General features: G+C 36.8%; 1 protein-coding gene across 4 annotated transcripts in view; it reads right to left on the reverse strand.

The window, feature by feature from the left end:
- dnmbp (dynamin binding protein) overlaps positions 1 to 19,974 on the reverse strand; it is a 61,543-nt gene that overhangs the window by 12,706 nt on the left and 28,863 nt on the right. For all 4 annotated transcript variants that reach the window (XM_088635766.1, XM_088635763.1, XM_088635765.1 and 1 more), the window contains exon 5: positions 90 to 283. In XM_088635766.1, the coding sequence (XP_088491892.1) occupies positions 90 to 283 (194 nt within the window). The remainder of the gene's footprint in view (positions 1 to 89; positions 284 to 19,974) is intronic.

Below are 19,974 nucleotides of genomic sequence, written 5' to 3' on the forward strand. Positions count from 1 at the left end.
AAGTACCCCGGGGCTGCATTCACATTACATAAGACAACAGGTGACTTCCCAGAAAAAAAGGTCAGTCCACGTTTCAGTCCTGGAAGTACCTGTTTCCTCTGAAGGGGATCGATTATTTCTTTGACACACATCTGCAGGTCTTTGATGTAATCCACCTCTGTCTGACGGAGCTCCTGGATGACCTTGCTCCTCTTCTCCGTCATCCTCTGCTCCGGGTTGTCCGAGGTGGTCGCCGCGGGGACTGAGTCCAGAGAGGCAGGCTGAGCGGAGAGGAGTGTCATCTCTGAAAGTCACAGAGAGACAGGGCCTTGAAACACCTGGCAGCCCCTTGCAGATGTTTTTAAAATTGCTATATTTAGGGGTAAAAATTTACTTGTGGTTCTCATTTTACAATAATTAGGCTGTCCCTAAGGATGCTCTGTCAGGTAGTATATTTCAAGCAAAGACGCAATCATCAAGATCAAGGAGCTTTCAAATCAACTCAGGAATAAAAGTTCTAGAAAGGCAGAGATCATGTGGGGTATATAACATTTCAAATATACTGAATATCTCTTGAAGTATGATGAATTTGGTATGATGAGTCCTGGTTTGAAATAAGGCTTATGCATAATGCAAGTCTGTGGGAAGGTGAAGTTGCTCAACACAGGAAATAAAAGTACTCTTTGAACATGGAGATTTTAAGCAGTGAAGCCTGCTCATATCGAAACCAGTTGATTAGAAAGTGTCAACTAAAATTTAACCTGGGTTTCTTAAAGTACAATCAAAACAAATGCTTTCTCATGAAGTCTAATGTTAGCAACATGAGTTTTTCTGCTCTGATCAGCACTGTTTGAACTGGAGTGAAAGTGTGGAATTTCTGAAATGTCACTCCCTGAGAATGCAAATCACCACAGAAGCAAGGTGGTATTCCAGTCTTCTAGCCTCTCCACGTAAGCACGTTGAGATGGTGGCAGTTCTGGAAGTAAATGTCACCTAAAAATTCTTCAAAATAGCAGCCAACTTAAAAAAGTGACATATAATCACATTTGGGACCATTAAACCGCATGAAGATATAAACATTTTCCACTGACAGCTTTACTTTTTTCAATAAAGTGGTTTTCCTTTGAATTAAGTAGGTGAAGTAGGGAGCTGCATCAGCATGTGTAGCCTGCAAAGGAACAAGTCAAAGGTTTATGCCATCCTGAAAAGAAGAAGAAAGGAAACAGAATTTATCAGCTGTGGAGCCTTCTTTGTGTGTGAGAGGGTGTGTGCTCTCACACCCTAAGAAGGCTGCACAGCCGAAACGTTGTCTCCATTCTTCTCTTTTCAGCATGGCATAAACCTTTAACTTGTTCCATTGAATTATACAATTTCATACCCATCTTAAAATATCTCTAACGATAACACATAGTGACAAAAATCCAAGTGACCAATATACTGGGTATCAAAAGAAATCTATCACTCATAACTGCAACAAATGTTTTAACAGATGTGTTGACATTTTATTGAGCAAACACGACACAGACATTGTCAAAGTCACAGGCCAGGAGTCTGACTAGCCATCTAAATAAGCAGTATCTGCCATGCATCTGCAGATGTATGCTTTGCAATAGGTTGCAGATGCTGTCTGCATGCAAAGACCAACCAGAGGACATTTCCCTATCTATATAATAAACTTCATCAACACTTCACATCAAAGCCCACACAGGTGGTTTACACTGTGTACAGTAAAGCCAGCTTTTGAAGAATACAATTGTAATGTTTACTGACCGCAAGAGGAAGACGTCTTATCTTTATGACCTTATGACCTTTTTGGGTTTCAAGTTGATGTTTATGTATCTTTTTTTCTAAAAGACCTAAATATCCTTTTGTCAAACTCTTGGCAATTTTTTAGTCCTAAATACTTGAGAATGGAAGGATGAAATCCATACACTGAGAGCTCACCATGTGCTATGAGCTGCTGAAAAACTGAAGCCTTGGACTTTTACAGCTCACTGGGAGATAAAGCAAGCTGTTTTCACAGCAAGGTGAAAGCTGGAAACCAGTCAGGAACTAGTTAATTGTGTGCTGTTAAACAATAACATTCAATTAGTACTTCATGTGGGGGCTTTTCTGTTTTTTTCCTCCATGTAAGATTAGCACTATGAACACCACTACAATGGATGAAGAAACCATCTTTTTTCCCAAAAATGTTTCAAATTTTAAAATTGCATGAGGGTGCAGGCTTTGTAAATAGGATAAGGATCTCCATTTTTTAATATGCATTATATTCTGCTAATCAGACTAACCTCACACTGTTGGTAAAATAAATATTACTTATGGGATGGGTACATCTCCTGTTTTCTTTGTTCAAATCAAACAGAAAAAATTGCAGGTTAAGCACCGATTCCTCCAGTCAGAAAGATGTCTAGAACATATACTGTGGAGAAGCAATACAATGGCAAAAATGTTTGGCTATACAGTGTAAACTGTAGAATTCAAATCAAGGGATGCCACGTTAAAATTGTATATTGTAAATTGTATGCACTAGATGGGCGTCATTTACAATACTGTGTACAATTTTGGTAACCACATTACAAAAAGGATATTGCTGCTCTAGAATCAGTCCAGAGAAGAGCAACAAGATCCATTCTGTTAAATCTTGAACAAAGACCACAACGTGACCTGATACAAGTATTCAAGACTCTCAAAGGCAATGAAGCAGTCAACCAAGAGGACTTCTTCAAAATGAAGAGTGAAACATGAACCAGAGGAAACAATTGGAAAGTACATGGAAGACCATTTAAAAAGGACTTCTACCGAAAGAGTTGTGAGAGTATGGACCAAGTTATCCAGCCATGTTGTTGAACATGATACCCCAGCATCTTTCAAGAAACAGCTGGAGGAGAACCTTGGATCAATTAACTATTAAAAACCAAACAGTTAAAACGACTATTGTTTGTAGCCTTATGTTCGTACATGTGTGGAACATCAGACTAACTTTCACTGCGCAAGTATAAATAAAAGACAAAAATAAAAATTGTTATACATTTACGTATTGAGAATATTTTTTCTAAATGAAATCAAACATTTAAGAATATACTTCTGAAAAACTTCCAAAACATTATCTGCATCAAAAGAAGTTTTTCTGCAAAAATGTTAAAAACTGTTTACTTTCAAAGTTATATTAGATGAAAAGAGGAAGAAAGCAGGAATATAAGGCTAAGGAGTCTGAAAGACAGACACTGAGATTAGGTAGGGGAAGATAAAGCGTCTACAAATATGAAAGTCTGGGAGAAAAACGCCAATGGAAATGTGGAATGCGGAAATCTGCAAATGAATGGAGAGATATAGAGAGAAATTAGTCAATTGTTCGATTGGATTGTGAGTCTTTCAAACCCTTTGTTATGATGCAGGCAGGAAAACTGTATAATTATAGTTGGGAGAGCTAGCAATTCATCAGTTTGGAGAGATCTCCAATCCTAACTACTGTATGCAGTTTCTCCAATGAAAATGGCATTGCACTTTCTAGAAGAAATGCAACAGATGAAGTCACTGGAAAAATATGATGTTCTCTAGGTGATCCTAAAAAGTCAGAGGGGCCATGCATGGCTATGCTGTTGGATATGTACTTGCGGGTGATACAGATTAAAGCAAGAGAAATAAAGAGAAATACAGAGAAGAAAGTTCATAGTATTTGGGTTGGAAGGAACTAAAGAAAATTATAACTTTGTGAAAATGGTTTGAATGTTCCACGACTACAGAAACTGCTAGGTGTCTATGGTGGTTCTGGATGTTTAATTCCACCTGGTACTGATGTTCTGTCCATGGTTAAGGCGAAGGATCTGACAATGCAGTATGAAAGATATGAAAAGGATTTTAAGGACTTGATTTTTAAAATCAGTCTCAGCATGGCATAGAACGACTTGGTAAATGTGAGAAAGTAAGAAGATTTTTAGTAGTGGAAGGGTATAACTTTGTGAAACTGGTTTCTAGGTTAGTAACACACTGTCACAGGTAAGAGTAAGATACCAGTCACAGGTATTTAAAAGTTTAAAGTCCAGAAAAGGAAGAGTAGTGAGAAACAATAACAGGAATTTAAGATGAAAGGATTACAGGAAAGTGATGTAGAAATTGCTCTAGTGGATAGCAACAGCATACTGATATTTATCCTACAACATCATATAGCATAGAGGTTTAAAATGTTCTAATACTGTACACTGTGGGATGATCTATTCATACACTATAAGGATTTTGTCCATAGTCATTTTTCAATTAGACAGACACAAAAAACACAAAAGGTTACTGTAAATAACAGCTAAGAGAAGCTTTACACAAACTTTTGTGAGATGATTTTAGTGTAAGTTAAACTGTAAACAAAATAATCCCTACAAAGTGTTTTAAAGGGAACATTTTGACTGCATTTTCCAGGATGAAAGGAAAATAGGGTTTAAATCCTTCACCCCTTTTGAATCCCTAGTTAAGTTCACTCTAGACAGTGTTCCAGATTTCTGGCCCAATATGTGTCTACAGCAGGAGGGGGCTGTCTGATCCTCAGACCACCTGCCTCACAATTTAATATTTTCTATACAGCTCTCCTTGATTTACTGCCTGCTGGTTGTGTAAACCAAGCATAAGATAAATAAAGGTTTAATGAGAAAAATAAAACCAACGGGGCCTCCCAAGTGGCTTGGGTAGCGTGGGGTTCATTAGCCAGGACTCCCCTCAGTTCCCAATTACACAGCAACCCCTCCCGAGGGGTTGCAGTCATGTGGTGCTGATGGTGACAGACATGCCTCTCCTCCAATCAACACTGATCCTCCGGTTTGGACTATGGTGCCTGTGATGTGCTCAATTAAGGGTGAATGGCTTTAAAGTGGGAGGAGTCCGTGTACGCTTCCTTATTCTCCCTTGTGCGGTTGCAGGGTTAGCAGCTGCAAGCTGAGATATAAAACAAGGTTTGGGTGGCTATAAAGAAAAATTACCTGCCAGTTCTAAAATTAAAAACATAAAATCAAAATAATTTACTGAGTTTTCCTCCATAAATTGGGATGGAGATAACCTTTCTTCATGCACATGGTGATACAGATGTTTAAAAAATGAAACATGCATTGATTTGATAAAACTGAACTTGCTTAACTGTATAAGCTTTTACTGAACTGAGACAAACCATACTAAAATCAATTAAGAAAGTCACCTAACTAGATCTAAAAGCAACTTTAAATGCCTACAATTAATATTTCCAATGACTACAAAACCACAATTTCAAACTTCCTTAATTTAACAAATGGTATTTTATTAATTTAGAAATGTTATTCCATCTGAAAAGAGTAAATTCCTTATTAAACACACAAAACGTGAAAATAGAATTTATTTTGATTTTTCTATAGTAGATTTTTTACTCCTGGGCTCTGTGAAAGATTTCTTAATCCAGTTGTCAAAGAAACACACCGACTTTCCCTTACTTAGGAAACCATTTGACACTAAAATGTCAAAGCAAGACCTGTAAAATGGATAATCTTTCTAGGGTACCCTTTCACTTTCTATTGCCCTCCGTCACGTGCTCCCCTATCATCCATCTTCTAACTGTTTTATCCAATACAGGATGACAGGGGGACCCGGAGTTAACCTTGGTAATCAAAGGGCATGAGGCAGGATATACCCTGGACAGGACCCCATTCCATTGCAGTGCACCATTGACAGAGACAAACAAGCACACACTCAAACCACTGCCAATTTTCCCAGAAGCCAATTAACTTACCAGCATGTCTTTGGACTATAGGAGGAAACAGGAGCACCTGGAAGAAACCCACACAACCACGAGGAGAACATACAAACGCCATGCAGATAACAACCCCGAAATTAAACCCTGAGCCCCAGCATTGCAAGGCAGCAATACTAACCACTGCCCTGCCATGCCGCCTCATACTCCACTGAATTTGCTTCAAATACTTCAGCCTGTGCCCTCCGTTGAGAACATTTAGCCTACAAGAAAAAAATCTCTTGCGCTGCACTTTTTTTAAACCGCACAATGGACGACCGTCTTCTCCTGTGGAGCACCACCGCTCATGAAGCAAATCTATACGCTACTCAGCCGCTGTCAACATTTTTAAACTCTACTGCAAAGCATAACTGAGATTCTTTTCCCCTCAATGCCAGAGTTTAATCTACAGTCCAGAAAAAACAGTATGGTCTGTAACCTATGGTCTCAGTTCGATCTCAGATCTCTGAGACCAACTACTACAAGATAATGTAAATTTTCATTCAGTACTAATTTACTACCCATAAAAAGTAAAATCCTAGCCTCGGGAAGGAACTTTCATGAACAGAAGAATAGAAGAATCAACTTCTATGAGAGAATTGACACAGAATCTAACCAGATTAAAACTAAAGAATTCACTTTTATAAGCACTTAAGACTATTTAAATGAAGAAGTAGTGAAGCAGTACACTGAGGCTATATCCTGATGTATACTTCCATTCACATGTGAAAATACTGTATATTATACAGTCTGGTGAATAGTTAAACACTTAATCCCAGACATGAACAATAGGATCAGTATTAATGCTGACATTTACTGGAAATAACTAGCTCTGGCATTGTTAGTTTTCTTAAATAGACCACTGTGCGACAGTGTTCCCAGCTCTGGATTCAATAAAAGTCCTAACAATTTCAGAACTATATCATTAAGAGTGGGAGTTAAAATGCTGACCTGTTTCAATATCCTATGACGATCCGAACTGCTTTTGTACTGTTGACCTTTTCAGTTATTGTGCATTAATTTATAAACAAACTGAACTATTTATTATCACCAACAGTAACCTCAGCACTTTACTGTAAAAATAAGTGAAAATCTACTCTCATAAAGAGATCATCTGTATTAAAGACAATATAAAGGTAATATACAAGGGGAGTCTAAAGATTTTACACCAATCCATTGGCCTGTATCTTCATTTGGTAAATTCTGCCCAAATTGTTGTTAGATTTAAAGGGGAACTATAGTCCAAGTTTCTCTGACTGGTTATTAAATCTTGGTAACAAAATAAATTGACAGTATTGCAAAATTTTACAAACTACAAACTACAAAATAAACCGTGAACTTTGTGTGAAGTACTGTATAGCTGCCATATTGTTGAATGTTGCCTGGTTTCGGCATAGGCGAGATCGAGAGTTCCCACAAAATATGACATGAAGCCGCCCTTCCTGCTCACTAATCACTGTAATAGCTAACGTAAGGTGATCTATGAGCAAACACGTACAGATTGTGCAGCAGACATTTCACCCCAGAAATGTTCCAGCATGACCTTTGTGTAGAGTTAACAAGTTGTATTTGTTGACGAAACTGCCTCGAAGTCGAGAGCAATATTTCTAATGGATTAAGAGAGATGTATTCAAAAGCCTGCTTGTTTACGATGTAAGGGCCGCTTCACAGTACATCACATTTGTTGCCTTGTTCTGAATCACAGAACATGGTGCTGAGCATACCTGGAAACTGTCTTTATTTGTTATGTAAATTGGAGGTTTTACACATTACTGTGTACATTTTACTTTCACTGTGATTCATCAATGCCATTTCTAACCCTGAAATATAAAAATAGCGTTGCAGTTTCATTTGATACAACTAACCACATCCATTTAATTGAAGTACACAGAAAATCTCCCCCAACTTTAAAGAAAAACAAAGAAATTGCATGTCCAAGTTCTTGCAACAATAGTCCTTGGCAGTCCAACTGTTAAAACATCAAAGGTCAGACACTTCTGCATAATAATGTAAAACAATTATCGGAAATATGGATAACTGCATTTCATCCCCTCTTAAATGTTACTGAAATGACTGGTTTCATAAAGCTGTATTTGGCAAAAGCCGTTATTTTTTTGTACTAGACAATGTTACCTTCCATTTGCTCAAGTCTATAGTGAAATTTGAATTCTAGTATTTAGAAATGAAAACATTTAATTGTTTTGTGACCTTTTAGTGGCTATCTTGATGTTGAAAAAAGATAGCACACCTACACCACGTCATGACTTGTCACCAATCACTACCAAAACTACTGCAGAATAAAAATGAATGAAAATATTTTTATCATAATTCAGATTCCAAGACCAATATAATTGGAACGGTCTCATTTCTCCGCATCTGTTACAGCTACGGTACATAACTTATATTCTATTTAAACATTATTCTACAGACAGTGACTTGACAGTGAAAAAATCGACTATTGTAACTAAGTGATAAAACTTAGTCAACAACTGCCAATCTAGTGTCATAACGTTGCACGCTTTAGAGCAAAATGAACCGCCGTGTTTTACAAACTTCACATTATATTTAAATATGTTAGTCTTATATTACCAAAAAAACAGTATAAATAATTTTAAACAGCTGAAGTAGTAGCAATGCACAACAGCCTTGTTTTCACTAGTTAGCTCTGCCAACCTATTATTATACTGTTTTCTCGCATATAAAAATGTAGATCTTGCATCCTTCAAAGAAGAGCCTTGTTAACAAAGTTCACACTCAATGAGTCCACCCGGTCGTACACTGGTTTCGAAAGCGGTTTTCTTCAAAGCAAACGTGACTCTAAACATGAAAGAATTGCAGCGCTATTCGATGGCCAGAGAACACCATGATATAAAAAAAAAACTTTAGTTCCATCTGTCTTCTGAAGACTTTTACTATTTAAAGTTTTGATTTTCTTCAACCATAAGGTACAATTTACACGATTTACAAGGAGCATTTAAAATCTAACTGAATAACTTCAAACTTTTTAAAAGTTTGAATCAGCGAAAACTTGTGTATGCAACTAAATTGTATTTTTCTCCATCCTGCGGTACAGCATCGGTTTCGAAAAATCGAAGGTTTCTTTCGTTACCTGATAGCACTGCCTCAAACAGATACTATACTATCTCCAAATCCGCAGGTGTAACAAATCCCATTATCTCCGCCGTGCACAAAATGACTTCAAAAAAGAGGTTTTTAAAACTGGAAAAACTCCCTTTGACACTCCGCCACAGTGTATCCTCATTGATCCTTCATTCTTTCAACAGAAACTCCTTGATGAGCATATTAACATCTGAATAGCTGGGAACCACCAGGATTACACACAACTGAGTGGACGCGCTGCTGCGGCGATCAAAGCCCGGAACTGGATCCTACGGAACCGACGAACAAGACAACAGGCTGTTTAAGAGTATGGGATTATACGGAATCCTAGACAAGTGATTAAATACACGCATCACACCCATAACATCTGGTAGATAACATGAACGTGCACCCGGACACATATCCTAAATAACAAACCGCTCACAGTGCGTAAATAAAAAAAAAACAGGATAATTTAATGTAACTACATACACTTCGCCATTAGAATCACGCCAGACAGCGGTAAATTGTTAGTAAATCTGGTTTGTGTTTTAAGACCTACAAGACCGCATGATCAGTCGCTCGTACAGAATGGATAAGTGGAGCACTACGCAATTCTAAAGCGAGTGATGATCGATCCGAATTTAAAATCCATTTCATGTTTTGGCCTTCTTCCCTTACAACCCGACCATTGTCCCGACCCCCAGTCTAAATTCCATGGAGATCTTAGGGATCTTTCACCAAACGTATCTAAACACTGTCACTCCCTGCCTTGTGTCTGACTTGGGTCCCACCCTACTCTGCACAAATCCACATCCTAAAAGAACAATACAAATGGATTTGTAACTTTTCATCGTAAGAGCTCTAAATCGACTGTATTCGGTGATTCTTGAAATAACTTTTTACAAATCCATTCAAGACATAGCTGATAGAAGTTTGAATTTGTAAGTTTATCAATGCACCCAGAAAATTATGCCATAGAATTTAAGACATAATGTCATTAATCAGACTTATAGAGGTACATTTTGCAAAAGGCAGCAACAGGTAGCAACACTGGGGATCTTGTAGATAAAAGTTTTTTCTTCTTTTATGGGAAGAACAATCTATCTAATAGCCTGAAATCTGAACTGGTTTCCATGGGAGCATGGAATTTCAGAGGCCATCTACTATAATAGGGGTTCCAAAAAAGGTGAAGGGACTGTGTTCAATAAGATTCTGTTCAGAACACATGCAGTTTTAGCTCTCTGAATAACCCAAATTTCCATCTACTATTTTGGGTTTTAATTTTACATCTAAATAGTTCAACAACATCTTATAATGTGAAGTAAAAGCCACATACATATACAGCATGCACATAAATGCATTACAATGGGTTCCTTTATAAAACATCATGCTTTTAAAACCGGTTTTAAAGCCTATGTATTGCTTCATGCAGCTGCAGAACTCATTGCCCAGCAGCACAAAGGTCACAGCGGCCCAGTTTCCTTGGCAATATTAATAAGCAAGTTTGTCACTGTGGCTCATACATTTCTGCCGAAGCGAGAGATGTAAAGATAACTCAGCCAACAAAAGTGATATTAAGTAACTACAGAGCTGAAGAACTCTATGCAGGTTATTCATCTTTATGTAGTTCAATTCTCCGTGTCATGGAAATACAGCCGACTGCATTTGATGGTGTTATGAAATGCACTAAAACTGCATCTGGACTTCAGAAGGTATAATGCTGAAGTTTTGACTTCGGCATTTTATCTTCTTAAATCAAAGTAGTAATGAGGAAAAAATACATTCTCAGTACAGCAGCTGACACTAACCACTTCCGACAAAACATTTCTCCTATTTTTCATGACTTTTTGCATCTTGCCACTCTTTATCAGTTGTCTTCCAATTAAGTAACATCTGGAATTCAAGACGTTCCTGCACACTGCCAGCAGACCAGACCAGATTATCATTAGAGTAAGTGTTCTTGAGAAGAGAAAGGTATCTTTTAAAATGTTTTGGTCAGTGGGGATGAGATGAACTTTTACTAGAATTCAGAATTTCACCGTTATAAATTCCCAAAGAGGATACCAAATTTTGACATGTAAAATTTATTTGGGGACCTGACTGAGATAGCCAAAATCCTTCAAAGCTTGCTGATTCTGGTATCCTTTGAAAAAAGGCTAGATGGAATTCTTAGAACATTAAACCTCTAGAAATCAAATAAGCAAAATGGGCAAACCTCTTGCCTGTATCCTTTTTTTTTTTGTTTTTAGACATGTTTGCAGGTGTTAACCTGGAACTAAACATTTTAAGTAACACTAATCCTTACTAAACACTTTCTCATGTTATATGCAAACAGGAAATGTCAGTAATTCTTGTGTAACTGAAAGGTGTTATCTTGCTATCATCTTTGGGAAGGTGCAATATTTTCCCTGTGAATTTGTTGTCCTCTGCACAGCTCACCTTGATTTTAGTTCTTAAAGTTTCTATATATAATAATCAAATTTAAAGGCATTTTGTTCTGTACCACCTATACCTTCAGATATCTAGCATTATGTGATAATTAAATATCATAATTCATATATATAATATACATAATATAATATTTAAGGTTATAAGGACTCATTTAATAAACCGCATTTTATTACCATACTTGTCTCAAAAGCTGCTCACAGTGTTTCTTTCACCATTGTTGATTTGCAGCTCTATAATCTCAGAGCAAATGGCTATTGTGTTTCTAAGACGTGCTGCAACTTTACACAAGTTCTCTGCCCTTTTCTTCTACTCATAAATTGATTACCTCTGGCAGAGAAAATAGTGCTCAGTGTATGATCCATTTAAATCTTTTACGGTATGCTGTGGACTCCCAACATACAGTATTCTCTTCAATACTGTCTGTGCATTATATCCAGGTATATCCATAATGAGAAGAATTACATATTTTTAAAATCCATATTAGTTGAATTTTTTTTCTGATAAATTATTTATTTTTCACCTATGAGAAACCTTGTTTTCTTTATTTTCTCTGCATTTAGCTGTCGTTTTCGGTACAGTATAGATGTACAGACCTAAATATAAAGGAATTTATTTTCAGCACATACGTAAAAACAAAATCAATTCATTCTTATAGTCCGGGAAGAAAACAGGCTTTTAAAATGCAATGTTAATTGCATTCAACAACAACAAAGAAAACATGAGAAAATAAACACAAGCACAGTCGTTAAGAAATGCACCATTTTTCATTTTTATACAGCACAATTCTAGAATTGTAAGGTGCATATAGAAAAAAAATACTTTTACCATCCAAAAGCAAATAATTTGTATTGTATTTGACCCATATTTGTTAATCTTCTAGCTTGTGGTCTGTGGGTTACTGGGGGGCTTTGTCTGCTGTCCCCTGAAGAACTCTGGACAGACTGGGCCAGGGGTTGGTGTCTAATCCCCAGCAATCGGCATTTGGATTAGCACTGCACAACACACTGAGTGGGGGGAAGGGAACTGTGCATCAGACAGAAACAAAGACATACTGCTGGAATAACTCATTGAGAACTGGTGCTATGGTGCTATTATAACCTGGAGATAAGGAAAGTCTTGACAAAGTGGATGACGTGAATAACATAGCAATATCGTTCTGTAACTTTATCATTTGGAAAAAAAACAACAACAAAAAAGCAAGTTGTTTGGAATTTTAAAAGAGGTATCCAAAAAACGAAGAACAGAAGATATTTCCAAATGAACTGAAAGACCTCTTACCATAGTCAGCTAGAAATCTCACAGAAAATCCCTTATTGGTTATTTATATGTACAAAAAAAGCACATAGTGAATAGATTTTGAGATGGTATGTACACTCTACAGAAGACTTACAGCATGTTAACATCTGTCTCAATTGCAGATTTCATCTGGGGTACTACGTAGATCACCAATAAATCAAAGTGAAGAGTTCCGTTTGCTAAATATTTATACACAAACCAAAGACATTACTTTGGGGGAAAAAAGTATTAATACAAATAACTTTCTATCTTAAGTTACAATAACAAACACTTTTCAAGGGAAAGTTTAAATGCAGAATCTCTTGTATTAGTCTTATTGTTGCTCCACACAGATTATCTCTACTACTGTCAATGTGCTCTAAGCCCTCAGTGTATCAAAAGTGAGGAATTGTGTATTAATGACTCAATTCAGGGATTACTGTTTGTATTTAAATGCAAGGCACAGTGTGGTGGGGGGATGGTGAATTCCACCTGCTGAACAACCAACATATCTGTTTAGGAATGTGGATGGCATCAAACCTGCTTTAAAAAAGTGATGTTTTCACAGCAGTTCTCAAAATGACAGCTACCTGTACACTTGAACACATAGAAAACACAGCTGATGAGAACACCATGCAGACACTCAATTAGAAGGATCAATCCCTGTTCTATTGAGTACAAGCAATTTCCTTGTGGTTTTTTGAAGTGCGCTGCTGCTGGTCCAAGAACTTTGTAAGGTTTGAAGGTCCTTAAATCCTTTTAAACAGGCAAGAACAATGAATTGTCATACAGTATAGAAGACAAGCCTGTCCTCCTTATACGTTTCTAGAGCTTTGATTTAAACAAACATTTTAACCACCCTGCACATCTCCATAGATTTGTACTTAAAATTATTCCTGCCACAGCAAAAAAAAACATTCAGAAGTGGATGCATTTGTGGTAAAACTAAAAAGTCCTGAGAAGCCATCCGTCCTCAGCACAAGGTGTTAATAACATTACACTGCTAAGATTGAAAAAACAACAAAAACACCTGTCAGACCAGTTTCTCGCCTTGCAAATACCCAGAAGCTCACCTTTCAAGGAAACGATATGCAAACAGGTTTCGATAGAACTCTAGCACAAACCAGCCACTAAAGTACACACTATAAAAGGTGACCAGCATTTTGTTCTGCTTAACTGATTTCTTGAAATAAAATGGTGATTTTACGCTCTAACTCAAGAAAAATAAATACATTTAAAATCTGATACGGAATATATCCAGTTTTTTACCTTGCTTTTGTTTTCTGTTGCGTGCAAACTCGGAATGTCTTAAAGAACTGGGAGCCGTCTTCCTATAAAAACTGTTTCTGTCCAAGGAGCCAGTAAATATTGGCTTTCTAGTCCGGCTGCAGTTCTCGTATTCCAAATTTAGTTCTTTCAGACTCAGATTTTCATCCCCGTCATAGCTGTCGCAATCATACTCCTCACAGCTGGTGAACCTGTGTTTATAAAATTGTTCTACCTGGGTTCTCGGTTTATAATCCAGATCATCATTCCGTTCCATAGAAGGTCTCTCCCTTCTTTCATTTTCCTTGTATCTGGGTTCATTCCTCCCTGAGCTTCTGTAGTACCTTTCTCTTTTGTCAGAGTCTCTGTAATCCTCAAAGGGCCGAGGTGTCCTGCGGTCCACATATCTTTTTTCAGGTCGCTCATACTCTCTGTAAATCTTGTAATCTCTATAGGAGGTCTTGCCATTGTCCTCATACTCCCAGTTGCCACTGGGGTGACCCCCATAGTGGTTTTCTCTCCTTTCAGATCTGTCACACTCCCAGTCTTCTTCTCTCCTGCAGTCCCAGTACTGCTTTTGCTCTTGAGCATACCTGTCCTGTTCCCAGTCCAACTGCCTTTGCTCCTGGCTGTACACTTTCTGCCTAGGAACTCTTTCATATCTGCAGTCATACCTGCCATCGTCCTTGAAGGCACCAGACTGACCAAGGACCACATTCCCCTTCATTTCAAGCGTGGCCGTGTCTGTGTATGACCTGCATTACCTCCTGCACAGGCTGCATTCCAGAAAGACAGAGCATAAAAGTCTCCACCTGACAGACATAGTGCAGAACATGCAGCCGGGGCTTGGTTTCTGTTAGTTTAATTGCACCGGCACTCCTCTTTTCCCAGACTGCTTCCAGCTAGAGTAGTACACTATCTCCTCCACCTTATTGCCCAATGGGCTGACAGCCTGTGCTAGGCAGTGCACTGGGTTTAATCATTTAACTCAGTCACATGACCTAGATTACTACACTGGCCCTGTTCTAATTGGACAGAGCTACTTTTGCAGCAAAACAGTGCCTCATACTGCTTTGTTCAGGGCTTATCTGCTCTCTTTCAGTTTATTAGGTGTTCAGAAGACAAAACTGCAAAGGATTTTACTTTTTGTCTAATGATACAAGATAATTTTTTCTGCCTTCTCACTTGAGTAGGAATGGTTACTAGTGTGATTTTTTTTCTGGTTGCCACACATGAAAGCCACTATAGTATGTCTTAACTAAACAATCAGCAAAGGTCTTAAATAAATAATAATAATACAAATAAATAAACGTGTCTCAAAGCCTCCTTTTTCGTGGTGTACGTAGATCTTAGGTTTTAGAATTTTCAAGATTTCAGTTTTTAAGTTTTCTAAATGTTGTCTGTAAATTGAAAGTTTTAGCATTTTTTTCCCCACTGACTTAGCCCACCACTAATTTCTCAATTTCTCATTATGGTGCTTTTGCACAAGAAACCATGAGAAATAAATAACCTATCTACAAACAGACGCCTCATTCAAAGTCACCCATGTAGGGAGAAACTGGCTTGCCTCTCTACAATGGCCCATTGTTATCTGTTGTCCCCCTTTCGGTATTTCTTTCACCCCATTTCTCTGGGGATAGCCAGAGTCTATTCATAATGTTTAATATCACAGAAACAGTTTTTTCAATATTCTAGAAGATTAGAACTCTAAAGCCAGATCAGCAGTATGTTAAATTCACAAATGTTTAATTCAGAATATTTTACACCCATTAACATTATCAGTCTCTAATATAACTTAAAAATCTCCTGAAGTATGTTTATTTTTCATGTTTGTTCTACAATGAGGAAACATGGCATGAAATAACTAGATAGATTGTTGGAGAAGCTATATTTAATGTTTTGCCTTGTTTCCTTCCAATTCAGTTACAGAATTTGTTTTATCAACACACTTCGTTAAAGTTTAAAGAAAAAGCATGAATTGTTCATGGATAATTTCACATAACCACTCTGCTTTGGGATTTAATTCTCGTCCTGTGAAACTGTATTTCCAAAACTAATGTCTTCCATTTCACTAATGTTTCCTGACTATTTACAAGGGCCTACCACTGAATGAGGGTGTGAATTAGCATTTTACAACAAAGATTTAAAAAACAGGTGACAATGGGACTTAAATTTCTTTGCGATTGCACCTCGTAGTCGTCAGTGACTCTGAAAATAAGGTGTGAGTCCCAGTTTGGGTTACCCGAGTAACAGGTTTTCACATTTATGCTGTTACTAAGTGAACCAACCAAACACAGATAAGCAAGCAAAAATGACTAAGTGTCCTTATATAGTCATAATGAACTTATCAATAAAGATGGAGAAACTTAACATACAGGGTGTTTTACTGCCCTCTGTAAAAATAAAAAGTAAAGTTACCAAAGTGTACTACACTGGGAAAAAGTATTTTTGATTTCAACATCTTTGCTGAAAATAACAGGATTTCCAAAGGAAAGGAGATACTCATTTAATCCACAAGATGTACTATAGTGTATAACAAAACAATATTTGTGAAAATCTATTGCTCTGCAGAGGAAATATAGCACTATTAATTAAATTACTTCATGCTTCATCCCGATTCTCTCAATTGTCAACACTGCCCAACCTATTACTGTAAAAATAAAACCTAACACCACCTGTAAAACAATTAAAGTCACAGTCACAGCTAAAAGTCTAATAAAAATTGAACCAAAAACTAAAAAAGTTAATTATTCCAGGGCACCACATGTCTGTGTATAAAAGGACATTAAGGTATTATCAGGACAGCTTACATTGTGAATTATAAATGATCTATAAGAAAAGATTATGTTCTTCCTTTGATTTAACCTACAACCCCTTTTAAAATATTTGGTGAACATTACTTTTTAAAATGGCTTAAGGCCAAGGAAAACAGGGGTAAAAGCTCTGCTCTTGTGAGGTTTAAAAGAAGGTCAAACAGCAGTGTCTGTATTTCAGGGGGGGGCTTACTCAAGACAACAGAATGAAAATATTAAACGCAACAGATTTTCTTAGAATAATCGAAATAGTAATTGCATCTAAATGTCCGATCACCCCATTTGACTCCTTCACAATGAAGTTAGTGTGAGCATAGTTCTCTCAAGAGAATGAGCATTTATTTTGAATCTTCTTAGTGCAACACAATGCAACATAAAACTGCTCAATAAATAACAAGGGAGAGAGTTCAAAGTTCTGACTTGCTGAATCATTTGAACTTTTTATGACTTTAAAAAGACAATTAACATAAAAGGCAAGGGCATACTGAACTCATAAGAGCAACTCATTTTCTTTCCTAAACAGTGGGGAGCAATGCTGACAGGACTAAGGGCAATTTCTTGCAGATTGTTTTTTCCATAAGTTTAGCTCCCTGTTGAAATTTAACAGATTTTCATTAGAAACTGCTCGTAAAGACTTCAGCATTTGCATTCTTTAAGGAGAAAGCTATTCCAAAGCCTCTTAAACTGCTGGTCTAATTATAAGAATGAAGCAAAAATAAACTTAAAAGGATTGCAGTTTAAGAAAAAAATACCTTTGCTGAAAGCAAGAGCTTCAGGGATTCAGGGACACCCAATATTATACATGAGCAGTAATTGTATTTTTCCCTTGTCAAGTACGGACATTGCAGTGTAACCTTACACTTTAAGAAACCACAGAGCTTTCCTCTTATCAGTCAGTCTTGACTGTGTACCCAGCTGTATTAGTCTTCAAGTCTATACTACTTAGAGTAAACACCACAGGCCTTCAGAGAAGGCACTCGGAGAGCTCACTGCAAGTATTTGCATGGATACCAAATTATTGGAAGGACAAAAAATTGATATATGCCAAACAAGAAGAATAATAGTTCAGTATTCAGAGAGAAAAAAAAACGTGATAGTGTTATATAAAAGACACATATAAAACAGCCCGTTTCCAACATCTGCTGTGTAATTGTCTGTAGGGAGTTTTCATCAGAAGATAAATAAAGACAATCATAATAATGAAAAAAATAATAAAGAAAAAGTTGCAAATAAAGAAAAGCCAAAATCATACTACGAGTGAAGACCGAACAACCTCAGTAATAAAAAATGGCTTTTCATGCAAGGAACTATAGTATTCTAGACATAAATCCTAAAGGCATAAATACAAGTACTGTATTAATCTCTTTAAACCTCAAGATCTTAAGGGTTTTTCTAAAATGGAAAATGTTTTCCTATCTGCTAACCTTCTGACACTGTTATTTAAGACGTGGCTGACAAATGTTGAAAAATGGAATAAAGGACGCACTAAGACACTCCAAAATTAGCCTCTACTCCCTAAAAAGATATTTTCTTTTTGCTAACCATTGCTTTAGTACACACAAAAACAATATTTTCCTGCCATCTTTAACACGCCATCTAAAATATTTACATTATTAAAGAGCATAGTGCTAAATATGGCCTGTTTAGAAGAGTGTTCTATACAGCATAACAAAGTTCTAGAAGGCTTCTGAGAACATCTTAAAAAACAAATCAACCAACTCCTAAAACTTTTCTAACACTGTATAAGAAAGTTAAGGCAAAGCAATAATACATCATACTCATACATTTTTTTTTAAATTAAAGCACAGGTGGACCTCACAAGAAAACATGACTGCCTTTCTCAATCCAGTAACAATGTGGAATAGAAGGCCTAATATTATATTCACAGATTTGTGTATTAAATAAAACGGCTTCATGCTTCATGAGTTGTGCTGTACATTATTCATTAGACAAAAAACAAAATTGCATTTAATGTGAGAAGCTGCATCAGCCTCTCTTCTGTTCAAAGTTTTGATGGCATTGTGTTGAGTCACTATATAACATTTTTCCTTGACACCAGGCAGTATGGTTAGTATGACCCTGCAACTCACAACCGGCAACCCACTGAAGCTAAGCTGGTGTGAGCCTGGTCACTACCTGGAAGGGGGGACCTCCTGGGAAAAAACTGAAATTTCAGCTGGAAGTGATATTAGTGTGGCCAGTAGGGGATGCTCATCCTGCAGTCTATGTGGGTCCTATTGCCCCAGTATAGTGATGGGGACACTATACTGTAAAAAAGTGCCATCCTTCGGATGAGACGTGAAACCCTACAGTCTGTGTAAGTGTAAGGAATTATTATTAATTAAAAATGGTAAGAGATAACAATGTTGCAAGCATGTATGTTTTGTTGTTTATGATGTATAATGTACTACAAAACCATACTCTGTTAAAATCAAAAGTTATGAAAAGCTAAGGGACAAAGACATTTAAATATTGTACCTTTAGGGTGGACCAAGGTATTACTCAGCTGTTTGCTATGAGAAGTGTGAGGAAAAGAATGCTGAGATTAGGAAAGAACAGAAACCAGTCTGTGGAGCTCAGCCCTGTGTGAGCAATCAGATCTCTGTCTTTGTGTTCTATTCAGAAAGGCCTGTGATTGTACCAAGGTGGATACAGGTCAATGCTGAAACCACCAGTGAAGACTCATTCACATGAGTAAGGAAGTGCTTTGAGAAAGGAGTGCCAATAAATGGTTGGCATGCAAAAATATTCTCTGTTTGATGAGGAGGCTGGGATTCAACTAAATCTCTCTTCTTTTCAAGAATAATTAATGAGGTTTTGGAATTTTAAGTTGAATTACTTGTTGTAAAAACGATGTACAACAAAGAACAAATGGTCATTTTATCTTTGTTAGTGATGACAGAACACATGCTATTTAATTTCATATTCCTCTCTCAAAGTGAATCAAACATCAGCTGATTATCAAAGATTCTTACTCTCAATAAAATTATTTACTATTTCACAGCGAAAACGTAAAACATTTACATATTTATACCACTAAAACTTTATTAATTTTTACTGGAAGTCAAATATTCAAAGCCATTGCCTGTGATTTAACTTATTAAATATTTGTTCAATGTAGCACACAGTTCACTAACATCCATCTAACTACTGTATATGGAGTAAGTTATTTACTAGCAGTATTAAAAGTAAGTAATTTGGAGTAAGAAATTTGACAGCAAAATTTGCTACAGCGGTAATGCCATTAAAAAAAAATGTATACTCAGATTTAAAATTCTTGATTTAGAAATGCACAATTAAGAGGACACAAAATGTCCACAAGGCTGTAGGTTAAATGAAAGTTAATTT

This window comes from Lepisosteus platostomus, chromosome 6 (assembly GCF_059453375.1).
Source record: "Lepisosteus platostomus isolate fLepPlt1 chromosome 6, fLepPlt1.hap1, whole genome shotgun sequence".
In the NCBI taxonomy this organism is placed as follows: domain Eukaryota; kingdom Metazoa; phylum Chordata; class Actinopteri; order Semionotiformes; family Lepisosteidae; genus Lepisosteus; species Lepisosteus platostomus.